This window comes from Patella vulgata, chromosome 1, assembly GCF_932274485.2.
Source record: "Patella vulgata chromosome 1, xgPatVulg1.2, whole genome shotgun sequence".
Classification (NCBI taxonomy): domain Eukaryota; kingdom Metazoa; phylum Mollusca; class Gastropoda; family Patellidae; genus Patella; species Patella vulgata.
This window is the reverse complement of record NC_065879.2, coordinates 39,017,109-39,031,330: the sequence shown is the minus strand read 5'-3', so window position 1 is coordinate 39,031,330 and position 14,222 is coordinate 39,017,109. Positions and strand designations below refer to the sequence as shown.

General features: G+C 32.6%; 1 protein-coding gene across 2 annotated transcripts in view; it reads right to left on the bottom strand.

Moving 5' to 3' along the window:
• Positions 1-235: 235 nt before the first annotated feature.
• Positions 236-14,222, bottom strand: part of LOC126830905 (ATP-binding cassette sub-family C member 5) — a 37,889-nt gene continuing 23,902 nt past the window's right edge. The window contains exons 23-31 of one of the 2 annotated variants that reach the window (XM_050561407.1): positions 13,715-13,997; positions 12,602-12,788; positions 12,145-12,234; positions 11,540-11,729; positions 10,768-10,927; positions 9,551-9,632; positions 8,604-8,717; positions 8,158-8,322; positions 236-5,366 (exon numbers count right to left, since the gene is read on the bottom strand). In XM_050561407.1, the coding sequence (XP_050417364.1) occupies positions 5,232-5,366; positions 8,158-8,322; positions 8,604-8,717; positions 9,551-9,632; positions 10,768-10,927; positions 11,540-11,729; positions 12,145-12,234; positions 12,602-12,788; positions 13,715-13,997 (1,406 nt within the window). In that variant the 3' untranslated portion in view covers positions 236-5,231. Of the gene's footprint in view, positions 5,367-8,157; positions 8,323-8,603; positions 8,718-9,550; positions 9,633-10,767; positions 10,928-11,539; positions 11,730-12,144; positions 12,235-12,601; positions 12,789-13,167; positions 13,998-14,222 lie in introns of those variants that run through there. The other variant, XM_050561414.2, reaches the window with a different exon arrangement.

The window sequence follows — 14,222 nt, the reverse complement described above, 5'->3', positions numbered from 1 at the left end:
ATCAACTCTCGATGGCATCGCTAGCCTGCGATATTTACTGGATTAGAACCCGGTCTGCTGCTTCTGATTAAATCAAAAAATGGATAATCGAGACTATGTTTTTTTTATCATAGCAATGATGATGATCGAGGCTAGGCCCAAAATTCAATCGCTAAATACTCGGTGCAGGGTGGATCAATTTGACTGAAATTTTCAGCAAATTCCCTTTACATTATCCAGTTTTTAACTATAATACTGAGAACTACCAGCTCTTTATTTAATCTCCCATAATGTATCTTTAAATTAGAGAGTTCACAAGATTTTAGGGTATAACTCTAAAAGTGATTAATGAAATTCATTAAATTCACTTGGCTTCCTCACCTTACTAATGTAAAACAACCTATATTAAAAAGATCAAATGTTATTTAATCTGTTTTATGTAACCTATGGACAGGGGCAATAGCTAAAGTCCTCATGGGAGTATAAAAATACTGTTTATTTTCACATTGGTACAAACCATAAACTAAAGTTTTTAGAATTATCAATTTTATGATTCAGGTATGTTTTAATTTTGAATAATAGATATATTTGAAAGATGACACTAGATCAGGTTTTGAGTTTTAAAAATATTACCAAGTTGGACCATTTGTTATTTTATCCAACACAATAAGTTAGATGAAAATAACTCTCTTTGTGTGAGTTGAGTTAGTACACAAGCGCAACACCCGACAAACAACGCGTTTACTCAATACCAACTGAAACTAAAACTTGAAATGAACCATTATTGCTCTTTGGAAAACTTTGTCCATTAACATTCTTTTCTTGGTGAGTATGTTATAGATTGTAGATTTTATTTCTGTAATTGATTCAGACAAACATACATTTTGGGACCGTGTCCTTTTATTTGTTCTTTTATTCACAACTCTTGGATTGCTTTCCCTTTGAAACATCAATCGAAGCCTTGCTGGACTGAATGCCATATCCGGTGTCAAATTATGATTGATTAACAAGGGTGTGGCAAATAGCGGTATAGTGATATTTGCGACTACATATACACTAGTAGATCCAATTTACAGGTCTCACAAGGCTATCATTACCTGGTTTACAGGTGCTCACTGGTTAAGGTCCTGCATTATTAATTGGAGGTCTCATTATCTCTATGATGATTTTGAAATAATTGTTATAAAGTCCTTCATATTCAAATCAATATCTAACAAAGATTGTATAGTGTAAAAAATCAAATAAACATTTATATAAAAAAAAAAGTTGGCATAAAATATAAACTATAACTTGACTATACATGTATATAACAATTCCACAGGAAATATTTATATATGATAGTACATTGTACATATATAGCAAAAGATAAGTATATATAATAAACATGACCAGCATGTTATTCAATTAAAGTCTCTGAACACCATTTAAGAGATAGGTACGTCCCCTGCAGACTACAATATTGTGAATGTTTAATCTCTAAAAAGAATCAGTCCAAAAATTGTTCCATTACCTTCAACATTATAAAGACATGATAAATTGAAAATTTCGCAACATTCAATTTTCAATATCCTCTGTGGACAGTAAAAACAGGATATGGTCAGAACAGACAAAGATAGATTGACAGGCAATGAAACATACGTCCGTCCGGGCAGTCAACAAGAGTTGTCGCATATTTTTACTTTTGTCGGTAATGAAACATTTATAATACACTAAAATCTGATTAAGAGTAAGAGTAACAACTCATTAAGTAATTATCAGAAGATCATTAGAATTTGTATGCCCATGCTAACATTTAGTATACAAAACACTTAATATCATGGATTTAGCTGTTCAAGTTATCAAAAATCATTGAAAATCAATATATTTGTTCGTCTCAAGATCTTAAACTCTGTGTATCAATCTAAAGTCAATCAAAACGATTATATATAAGCATAAACATGGTGCATAAATATAAAATCATAAACATGGTGCATAAATATAAAATCAATCAGATGATAACTATGTTCTCTAAAATCAATAGGATTTTTCAACTCATGACCTTAAGCACTGCGTATAAATTTTAAGTGAATTGTATATTAACTTTAGCAATCGTGGACGATTGACGGATGGGGGCGACGACAATATACGACCACCTTTCAATGTGGGCGTTTTAAAACCAAAAACAACCGAACTGTACTTGAATCAAAACAAACCAAATTTATCTAAATATATCATTTAATTGATCATATTCATTTTTTATGGCCCTTATGGCCAATCTATGTTTGTTTTGACTAATACTTTATGTCTGTTTTGTCCAAACTTGTGGGCTGTTTTGGTTTAAGGCCATTTTGTTTACAGCCCTCACAAACAAGCCGTCTGAAATCTTTTGATGTGCCTTCTTTTAATCCGACTGAGATTATCTACAGTTGATATTTTGATGCTGTTTTTTTAATTAAATGTTAAATAATCAATGTAAGAATATTTTAGCAATCACAAATGATGCACTAAGGCTTTAATAGAATGGGAAACTATTATTTATTTTTTAAAGGCTCAACAAGCAAAATGATACTCAAAAGGAGTTAACAATACATAGTCAAAAGTCTTCTTAGCAAAATTTAAGGCATATGGATGAATTAATAGTATCGATCTACACCTGCCATAAAACAACAATTCTGCTTTATCATAAAAGCTAGCCTATTAAAGATGCATTATGTAAGAGCTAAATCTGTCTATTGCCAGGTTTTTTTCTGGATTCAAATGTTATATAAATTATTATTTAGACACTTATTCAACTCTCTAGAACATCGGATGGCTGAGATATTAAATGGATTAGACATTGTCATATTTTCGTTAAAATGGACAATCAAGACTTATCATAGCAATGGTACTTGACAATCCAGACTATTTACGCCCAATCTGATTAAAATTCGAACCTGTATTTCATTTCGTTTATCTATACTTTTAATGTCCTCTTCTACATGAAGATGATGTCAGTCATTCGAATAACCAATCAGCATCAGTGATCCAATTGGATATTCAGAAATACAACTTTTGCTTGATATATTTTCTATCACTGCAAATGTCTACACACAGTTCCGCATGACAGACGATTTGATTGCTAATCCCTCACATCAACCAGAATGTGGGTTATTTAACATTCCTTCCAGATCTTAGTTTAGTGAAGACAAGTAAAACAAAATTTTGAACTATAAAGAACACACCGAAATAAGATCTGTGTTTTAATCAGATTGATTAACGCTATTTCTTGTAAAAACTTCAAATATTCAAAACTTTGATCAGAATAAAGTAACTTAAAGATACATTTAGTTAAGAGTTTTATAAAGAGTTGGCCATTCTTGCTATAATAAAAGAAAATGTTGAAAATTTTAGTCAAATTACTCTATTCTGAAAGGAATTGTCACTGTTGGAAGTTTGGACTAGAAATAGGTATCAATTGTGTTCGCACCGTCTATGAGAATTGGCGATTGTTTGATTGACAGACGATAGCTCCAGCCACATATTCTCGATTATCAAGTAACATGCTCAATGGCTATGGTAGCCTCACTTGGCAGGCCTTTCATCACCAGTTTCCGGTAGTGACATCAGCGACTAACGGTAAACGTTAGCTTGGTCCGCCATTTATTGATTTAATTTTAAATTGACGACTGTTTAAATCCAAACTGTATCCAAGCCATCCGTGGGTCTACAGGGTTGATTTTGAGCTTGTTGTGTAAATAAAGGTCTAATTAATAATTTCGATAACATCTGAAGCCTAAATAAAGACTTGCAATAGGCAGATTTAGCTCTTGCGTAATGTATGTTTAACTGAAATTTTCAATATATTCATTTTTCGTTATTTATTTTTAAACTGTTATAGTGAGAACAGGCAGCTCTTTATCTAAATCATACATAATATACCTTTAACATAGTACATACTATTATATTATTTATGAGGTATTTGGCATGTTGCCCCTTTAATCTATTCTTTAAAAATAACATGTAATAAATTTAATCATTTCATAATAATATATTTTAATAAAATTGAAAGATTAGTTTAATAAATGCAGTTTTATTGGAGAGCATAAATTCAGCTTTTTATACTCTTCTCTATGAAGCAGTATAAATAATGTTCACAACCTATGACGTACCTGCAAAGAACAATCAGTTTAAAACCATAAAGGGGTCCTATTACTTTTGAACAGTTGACAACAGGATTTTGAAAAACTGCGATTTAACAGCTATTTTATTGACGGATCAATGACACTGGTTTTTTTATTTGACCTCAGAGAAAAATCAGACCTGTTGAAATGAAATTATCTTCATAATTACAAACAATTCTGGCAATTCACTAAAATTAAACATATACAAATAACACTTTTGAAGAAGTTAAGTGAACACACATTCAATCAAATTTAAGTAGTTCAATGCAACATATTCCGATACTTTTGGGGCTTATTTTTAATGTTTTATAACCAATTATTTAAATCAGCACCAACATCAGTACCGGAGTAAACTCAAAGAACATATTGACTTCTTTATATTTTTGAAAAATTGTTTAAATAGTGTAATGTGACAATACTATATACTGGAAAACACTGGAAAACTACCGGAAAACACCATGTTATACTGAATACTGGAAAACACCGGAAAAACACTAAATACCGACAAACACACTAAATACCGTAAAATACCCTAAATAGGTAACCCAGAGACTGGCACCCTAAATAGGTAACCCAGAGACTGGCACCCTAAATAGGTAATCTTGATTCTGGTCCTCTGTGTGCCTGGGTTTGGGTTAGGGTTAGTTTCTGGTTTATAGTATAGCCCTTCTCTGGGTTACCTATTTAGGGTGTTTTCCGGTATTTAGTGTGTTTTCCGGTATTTAGTGTTTTTCCAGTATTCAGTATAACATGGTGTTTTCCGGTAGTTTTCCAGTGTTTCCAATGTTTTCCGGTATATAGTATAGCCCATGTAATGCAGTGTGTGGTACTTCACATGCATTAATGCCTTAGTGGTTGTTTTTATTATTTCCAAAATATATTATTTACATAAACAGTTCTAGGATACATTTTTCTAAAGCAACAGAATAAATTATAATAAATAGAGCTTAAAATATACAATAAAGGACTTTGTTTCACACCCATGGGTCTGGGAGACATTTGTAATTCAAGCAAGCAAAAATATAGCAAAAAAAAACCAAGAAATTGTTCAAAAATATTGACTAAAGAACATCATATTACGAAGTTCTACTTCTGCAACAGGAGCTACTTTGGTTAGCTGATTACCTCCCCTGTTACTTGTTCTTCCGACATAGATTCTTTAGGTTGAGATTTCATGGCATCAAGCATTAGTTTGAGTTTGGAGGAAGATTTATTTAATAGAGAATTGGGACAATCAAACTCCACCACCTGAAGAATAAAGCATAGAGAATACAAAAATATTAATCAGTGCCATTTAATCAGAATTTTGCAACTCAAAGCTAGACAACTGTGATTTGTTAACAATAGAGCACATCAACAGTTACACGTTTCTTTATTGATTTTGTGTCCAGTGGCAGTTGCTCTTTTATTCTAAACCAGTGGCTGCCAGGCAGGATACGCCCACATTTTCGAGAGATGGATAGAAAACAAGCTAAAACGAAAGTGATTTTTCCTACAATCAAGGGCCATAATTCAGGAAATTACAATTCGATATGCGCAAATATCGAAAGGAACCAAGATCTTTGGGTTATAAACTTACATTTCAAGTTTCAACAAAATCAGATAAAAATTGTGACCTCTATAGGGTCCACAACCTTGATATACCATATTTTTACGCAATTTGCGAACAAGAAGCGGCCATTTTGTCTGTCAGTTTTAGGCCGATTTTCACGAAATTCGAACTCAGCCGTCCTTAGGGTGTAACGGTGATACCATAATATGTTTTTTTAAATTATGACCTCTATACGGTCTACAAGCTAAAAACGTGATTTTTCGAACAATCAGTGGCCATAATTCAGGAAGTTACGGTCTGATATGCGCGAATATCGAAAGGAACCGAGATCTTTAGGTTATAAACTTACATTTCAAGTTTCAACAAAATCGGATAGAAATTGTGACCTCTATAGGGTCCACAACCTTGATATACCATATTTTTACGCTATTTGAGAACGAAGGGCGGCCATTTTGTCTGTCAGTTTTGGGCCGATTTTCACGAAATTCGAACTTAGTCGTCCTTAGGGTGTAACGGTGATATAATAATATATTTTTTTAAATCGGATAAAAATTATGACCTCTATAGGGTCCACATGCTTAAAAAGCAATTTTTCGTACAATCAGGGGCCATAATTCAGGAAGTTACGTTCCGATATGCACGAATATCGAAAGGAACCGAGATCTTTGGGTTATAAACTTACATTTCAAGTTTCATCAAAATAGAATTATATTGTCACCTCTATAGGGTCTACAACCTTGATATACCATATTTTTACGCTATTTCAGAACGAAGGGCGGCCATTTTATCTTTCAGTTTTTGGCCTATTTTCACAAAATTCAAACTCAGCCATCCTTAGGGTGTAACGGTGATATAATAATACGATTTTTTAAATCGGATAAAAATTATGATCTCTATAGGGTCCACAAGCTAAAAACGTGATTTTTCATACAATCAGGGGCCATAATTCAGGAAGTTACAGACCGATATGCGCGAATATCGAAAGGAACCGAGATCTTTGGGTTATAAACTTACATTTCAAGTTTCAACAAAATCAGATAAAAATTGTGACCTCTATAGGGTCCACAACCTTAATATACCATATTTTTACGCTATTTGAGAACGAACGGTGGCCATTTTGTCTCTCAGTTTCGGGCCGATTTTCACGAAATTCGAACTCAGTCGTCCCTAGGGTGTAACGGTGATATAACAATACGGTTTTTTAAATCGAAAAAATTATGACCTCTATAGGGTCCACAAGCTAAAAACACAATTTTTCGTACAATCAGGGGCCATAATTCAGGAAGTTACGGTCCGATATGCGCGAATATCGAAAGGAACCGAGATCTTTGGGTTATAAACTTACATTTCAAGTTTCAACAAAATCGGATTAAAATTGTGACCTCTATAGGGTCCACAACCTTGATATAGCATATTTTTACGCTATTTGAGAACGAACAGCGGCCATTTTGTCTGTCAGTTTTGCGCCGATTTTCACAAAATTCGAACTCGGTTGTCCTTAGGGTGCAACGGTGATACCATAATATGTTTTTTTAAATCGGATAAAAATTATGACCTCTATAGGGTCTACAAGGGGTCATAATTCAGGAAGTTACGTTCCGATATGCACGAATATCGAAAGGAACCAAGATCTTTGGGTTATAAGCATACATTTCAAGTTTAAACCAAATCGGATAAAAATTGTGAAATCTACAGTGTTCACAAGCTAAAAACGTGATTTTTCGTACAATCAGGGGCCATAATCCATGAAGTTACGGTCCGATACATGCCAATATCGAAAGGAACCGAGATCTTAGGGTGATAAACCTATATTTCAAGTTTCATTGAAATCGAATAAAAATTGTGACCTGTAGACTGTTCACAAACAATTGTGGACGGACGGACGGACAGGGGCGACGACAATATACGTCCACATGAAAATGTGGGCGTATAAAAACAGGGCCCTGATAATTTTTTTCTGTAAAACTACTTAATCAATATGTCTCCCTTAATTTGTAATGTATCATTGTGTCATTAAGCTTGGAAACACAAATGTTGAAATTGGACAGAATTCCTTAGGATAACCCAGGTCCATAAATTTATCAGTTTTTCAAAAATTGACAGCAATACCTATTGAAGGGGGTTATATAGTAAATAATCTACCTCACATACAGGACATTTCATTCATAATTACTACGATTTCTAAGTCTGGGACCTTATTCACGAAAACTTAAACTAAGTTACAACCGAAATTTTAAGAAATACTGCAACTTCATTGGATATATGCAAATTGATTTTACTGGTCAGCCAATCGAATTGAAGTATTTCTTAAAATTTCGATTGTATCTTATTTTAAGTTTTCGTGAATAAGGGCCCAGAACGTTTTGAGTAACAAATATATACTTTTTCTGATAGTCTGGATATTTATCCTGACCTTTATAGAGTAGGCCTACATATTCAAATTGCAAGAAATAATACATAGCTTTAAACAGTAAATAAAGAAAATACCTTTCCGTTATCTATCACAATAACTTTATCACAATTTAATACAGTATTTAATCTGTGTGCTATGACTAAAACTGTACAATCTTTAAATACATCTTGTATTGTTTGTTGTACTAGATGTTCTGTTCTAGTATCTACTGATGCTGTAGCTTCATCTAATATTAATATCTGTAAGATAAAAACCCCAACAAAATCATTACAATAAACTTTATTTGGACAATATCGATATAATTTTTGAATATTTGGTCAATACCAATTACACTTTGTAAAAATATATAGACAAGATGGTTTAGTTTTCAATATCAACATAGACAACACCGATTTAATATTCAGACAACACTGAATAGACTGTAACTTTCATGGACCATGTAAACAGTAGACAATATGACTAGAACACAAACATGTAACAGAATCATTTATTTGATCTGTCGACCTACTCGTTGACATACCTTATTATGTCTGAGAAGAGTTCTGGCTAGACACAACAATTGTCTTTCACCCATAGAAAAATTACGCCCACTTTCTTCAACTATTGTATCTAATTTTTTATCTAATTCAGAAATCTACAAAAGAAATAATGAGGAAATATATTTTGGGTTTTCAAATTTAACACATGTCTAGTAATTGTGTGGACCGTTCTCATCCCTGTATCTAACAAATACATGTTTTATTAGTAAATACACTTTTTAAATAACTAAAATTTGCATAATACACTGTACATGCTTTAATGGGAAGCAAAATTAATAATTGTACTGTACCAAAACTAACTGCACAGTGAATGGAAAGTAAAATTAAAAAATTAACTGTACAGTGAATGGGAAGTAAAATTAATAAATTTACCAAAACTATGAACCTCTCAAATTTAGCTCAAAATCGGGGTGACCTCATCTGTTATAAGTTATTTTGATTACTTATGGAACAAGGCCTATGCAATTGTTGTTTTGAAATATTAAGCAGAGGTCAGTTTGTTTTAATTTGACCCTAGTTTAACACAAATAAGTTATATCTCAGGACTTAAAATTTTAAAAGTGAGAGAAATAGGGTTTAACAGCCACTCAACACAAACTAGGTCATTTCAGGATTAACACATGGTTCAATTTTATCTCAATAATTCGCTTGCTCCTAGGGGTCTTTAGCAGTGGGAGGAAACCAGAGAAAACCCACGAGATTGGACAGGCAACCCTACTCCTTGTCACGTACAACCGAGGAGTCAAAACCACGCCAGTTGACTCAATGACAGACCTCATGATACAGCACACACATGCTAACCATTCAGCCATGCAACCCCCCCAATTTTAAAAGTAAACCGGGACATTTCTCAAATAAATTCAACACAGATTTAAATGAAGGACATCAAGATACCAAGATTACTGAATAATTTGTGTTTTGTATCTACCTTTCCTTTCATATGACATTTTTCTAAAGCTTTCCATAAATCTTCATCACTATGATATTGGCATGTAGGATCTAAATTATATCTAAAAACAAAACATTTAAAAACAACTAATATTAAGCATTTTAACAAAAATTCTTTCTATATTATTATTCATCCAATGAATCAAACTGTTACCATCTTTGGGCAATATTTGTCAGTCACACAGACCATCTGGAATCACTGAATATATTGGACTTTGATATCAGCCTGTAAGTCAACATTTAAATATACATTATGCAAGAGCTAAATCTACCTATTGGAAGTCTTTATTTAGGCTTTAGATGTTATAAGAATTATTAATTAGACCTTTATTTACACGACAAGCTCAAAATCAACTCTGTACACCTTCTGATGGCTTGAATACCGCTTGGATTTAAACAGTCGTCCATTTAAAATTAAATCAATGAATGACCTACCAAGCTAACGTTTACCGTTAGTGGCTGATGTCACTACCGGAGACAGCCGATGAAAGGCCTGCCAAGTGAGGGTACCCATTGAGAATGTTACTTGATAATCAAGAATATGTGGGTGGAGTTATCGTCTGTTAATAAAACGATAGGCAATTCTCGTAGAGGGTCCGGACACAGTTGATGCCTATTCTGTAGTCCAAACTTCCAACAGTGACAACTCCTTTCAGAATCAAGTAATTTGACTGAAATTTTCCATATTTTCTTTTTTTATCATCTATTTTTGAATTATTATAGCAAGAATGACCAACTCTTTATTAAACTCTTAACTCATGTATTTTTAACTTACTGTTTTTTAAATACCTTTCATCCATATTCATAATATAAGAAAGAGGTAATTGTTATAAAAACTGGAAATTCTTGGTGAAAGTATGACAGTCTCCCTTATTACTCTAGATATTTATAAAGGGCATGTTTGATTGTCAGTCCGGAATGCGTCCTCAATTGACAGAATTGCAAACAAGTGATACTGAATTCAGTCCTGTCACAGTTCTGCAAGTCCCGACAGCTGTGGTGGTGTGAGTAGAAGCGTGATGCATTTAAGTAACAAATATGTTTCAGCTGTCATGATCGGTTGAGATATTTTTTTTATGCAGTCGGCACATGCGTTGTAGCCTGTAATCTCCCTTTTCACTTGATTACACTATTTTTGGAATAGAGGGAATTAAAATAACTTAACGTTCAATCGAGTATCCCCAATATGTAACTAACCTTAATGTTCCTCCAAATAAAACTGGTTCTTGTACTAGTATAGAAAGATGAGATCGTAGGACAGACAGTTGAATATCTCGTATATTTTTACCGTCAATATAAATGGCACCAGATGCTGCTTCTGACAAACGGAATAAAGCTACACCAAGTGATGATTTTCCTGCAAAAACAAAAACACAAATATCATGCAATGTCAAAATGTAATTTGGATGTTAGGGACTATTATGTAAGGTTGGGAGGATGTATTTTTGGTTATTTATTTATGGTTTTCTTTGATTTCAGCATTTGCATAATTTTATATGGGCAGTCTGTATCCACTTCGTAAACCTGATTTTACTATTAGAATATGATATTCAGCAAAACTTAGAGAGTGTGTGAATATATTTTTACATAGTATATAATACTGTACAGAGCAGTGGCATTAAAATCTCATAGATTTGTCATCTGAACTGTCCAAAAAATAGTGAACATTTAGAGTGTTTCCAAGGTTTTATAAGCATTTACCAGGACGGGATATAATTTCACCAAAAATCGATAGTTAACTCTGAATTTTCAAAAGAGTTTTTCTTTATGAATGGCTGAACAATCCCAGCAAAACACAAACTGAAAAGCTCTAGATCATTTATTTTTATATCCACTTGCAATATACTGGCTCTTTCAAGCGTTTTGTTCAAAATGAGCAATTTGACTCGGCAACACTATAACGGAAGCTCTATTTTACCATCATATAAGTAAGCTATGTGTATGACCGGCGACAACACAGTAATCTTACCCGATCCTGATGCTCCAACTACTCCTATTTTCTCTTTAGGTTTAATAGTTAATGATAAACCTTTCATAGCTAATGGAAGACCTTCATTATATCTCATCTTGTATTTGTTAAATACTATACCACCCTCTTTAGGCCAATCAGATAATACACTACAACGTTCACTGGCTACGGCTCCTTCTGTTTGAAGATTCTGAATTATAATTTAAAAAAAATTATATATTGGAAAATGTAACTGAATATACATACATGTACATGTGCAAAAATACAGTGCAACAGAGAACTGAACTCTTATGGGAGTTCACAACATTCCATGTCAAATATCCCAGTGTTTATAACACCCTGTGAATGTTTAGACAATAAAAATTGAGCTCAATCAGGCTACATTAAGCAGACATTAAAGAATAACCTTGTCCTGAGCATTTCTAACAAATTTTTATAATAAAAATCTTTTAACGATTACTCAAAGAAATCTAATGGACATTCAGCTATTCAGGATTCAATTAATATGGTACTATTAACTTGCATACCCACCCTAAAACATTTTCCTTATATAATAAGAATTAATGGTACATTCATGTAATATGAATATAAAATAAACATAATACCTCAATGTAGTCTTGTATTCTCTGTACTGATGAGAAACGTGAACCAGTTTCTATACCTAGTCGTAATGTATATTGTAATATACTAGTTATCTAAAATAACAGACATAACAAAATCAAATAATAATCACATTTAGTTAAATTAATAATATTCAAGGCAATGCATATACAAACTTTCGACTAACAATAAGCAAATTATCTCAACTTCTCTCATCTATCTTTTAGAGCTAAAATTTCTCACAATATTTTCAAACATTATTTTCCTATATCTGGCAGATAGTTATGCAAATTTTACCAAAATTATTTCACTTTTAAGTGATAATCAATCTTTTAAACAATTTCCTACATCATTTGGTACCAGCTACGATAAAATGCTGAAGGTTACTGTTTAAAATCGGCTCTAGCCATAGATAATGGTAATCATGCAAAGGGTTAATTGTGAAATGTAATATGACTGTACCTGAACAGCAAATGATAAAGCTAGACCAGCTAAAGCCGAATTATCTGGTTGCTTAGTTAAAACAACTAAATAGCCAGTAACACCAATAACAACTATCGTCATCAGATCTAGAAACAAAGCTAACCAACGATTAGCAGCATAAAACAGAAAAAACGGAACAGCATTACGATCCAGCATTTCACTAAACCTGACAAGAGAAAAGAAATTCTGTAATAGATATCTATGACAGATTATAAAAGTGAGGTTTACATTATTACATTATTTTTTGCTAAATTCACTTAATTTTCAGAAAAAAACAAGGAATCTATGGTTTAAGTTTTTAAATTGAAAAAATGAAATGTCTATTATGATTAGTCATGCAAATAGTGAGTGGTTAAAATGAAAATTTCAAAGTTAGTTAAGTGTGATGGTAAAACATTTAAGGAAGTGCTAATAAAGGGTTTTTGGTAATGTTTGTTTTTATTCATTAGATACGGAATGGTTTACATCTATATACTGAGCAATCAAATGATTTCATTATCCAATCATAAAGATTTAGATAGTTCATGGAAAGGTTTAATTTGCACTGTGTTTACTGGTGTGAAGTTTAGATATACTGAAAAAAGATGATAATTATGCAAACTTTTCCATATTAAGGCTCAAACTGAAGTACAATTAACCCTTTGTCTGCCTAAGTTACAAAACTGCGACATTTTCCCCACACCTACACCATTTGAAATAACTAAAACACTTCATATCTCATGAAAAAGTAAATATTTTTTATTAAGCACTGGAAGTGTAGATCTCCATTACTAACCTCAAATATAGCATTGTTTGCTCAGAAGTATATATATATATATATATATAGACCCATGCATCAAAATGGTGACCCTGATATAAATGAATGTCTTAACACTAACATATGTGAACTGAAATCTAACTATATTAACCAGTTATAACAATTTATTAAAGTGTTTAAAACCTGTCAAATTTCTATCAAATTACTTGGCAGGCAAAGGGTTAAGACTTCAAGTTTATATTAGTATTTCTGCATTAGTTAAAAGTAAGCGTGTTGTATTGTTTACTATATACATAGTGAATCAGTGTGCATAAATAATTGCGGTTTTGTCTTACTGCTTAGAAAATCTGTCTGCTTGACCTAATGTATGTATGGTGGAAATGCCCTCGACTGTGGTGGCGAGATGGCTAAGAAACGGCGCTCGGGTGACGTTGTCCACATACTTCAACTGTTGGAGGGTGGGAGCAAACATCAAAGCAAGGATAATAAATAAAATGGCAAGTGGTAAAACAGCTAATAAATCCCAGGGATAAATATAACAGATCATGGCCAGGGCAAAGAAAACCAGGAAGACATTTTGTAGGAACATTTCACAGTTAGTTGGTAAACGAACATCAACTGAAAATATAGGAAAGGATGGAGAAAAATAAATTATCATATACATTAGTTAAACTAAAAAAGGAAAATTAGATATTATTAAGGTGTAATAACTATATGTTGTAATCGAAAATTAAAGAATAACAGTTATTAATTTCTTAGATCATGCACACCCTGCTTACTAATCTAAAGTTGTAGTTTTGGGAAATAATATCAAATTTTAGTGCTATGTTTAATTAGAAACCC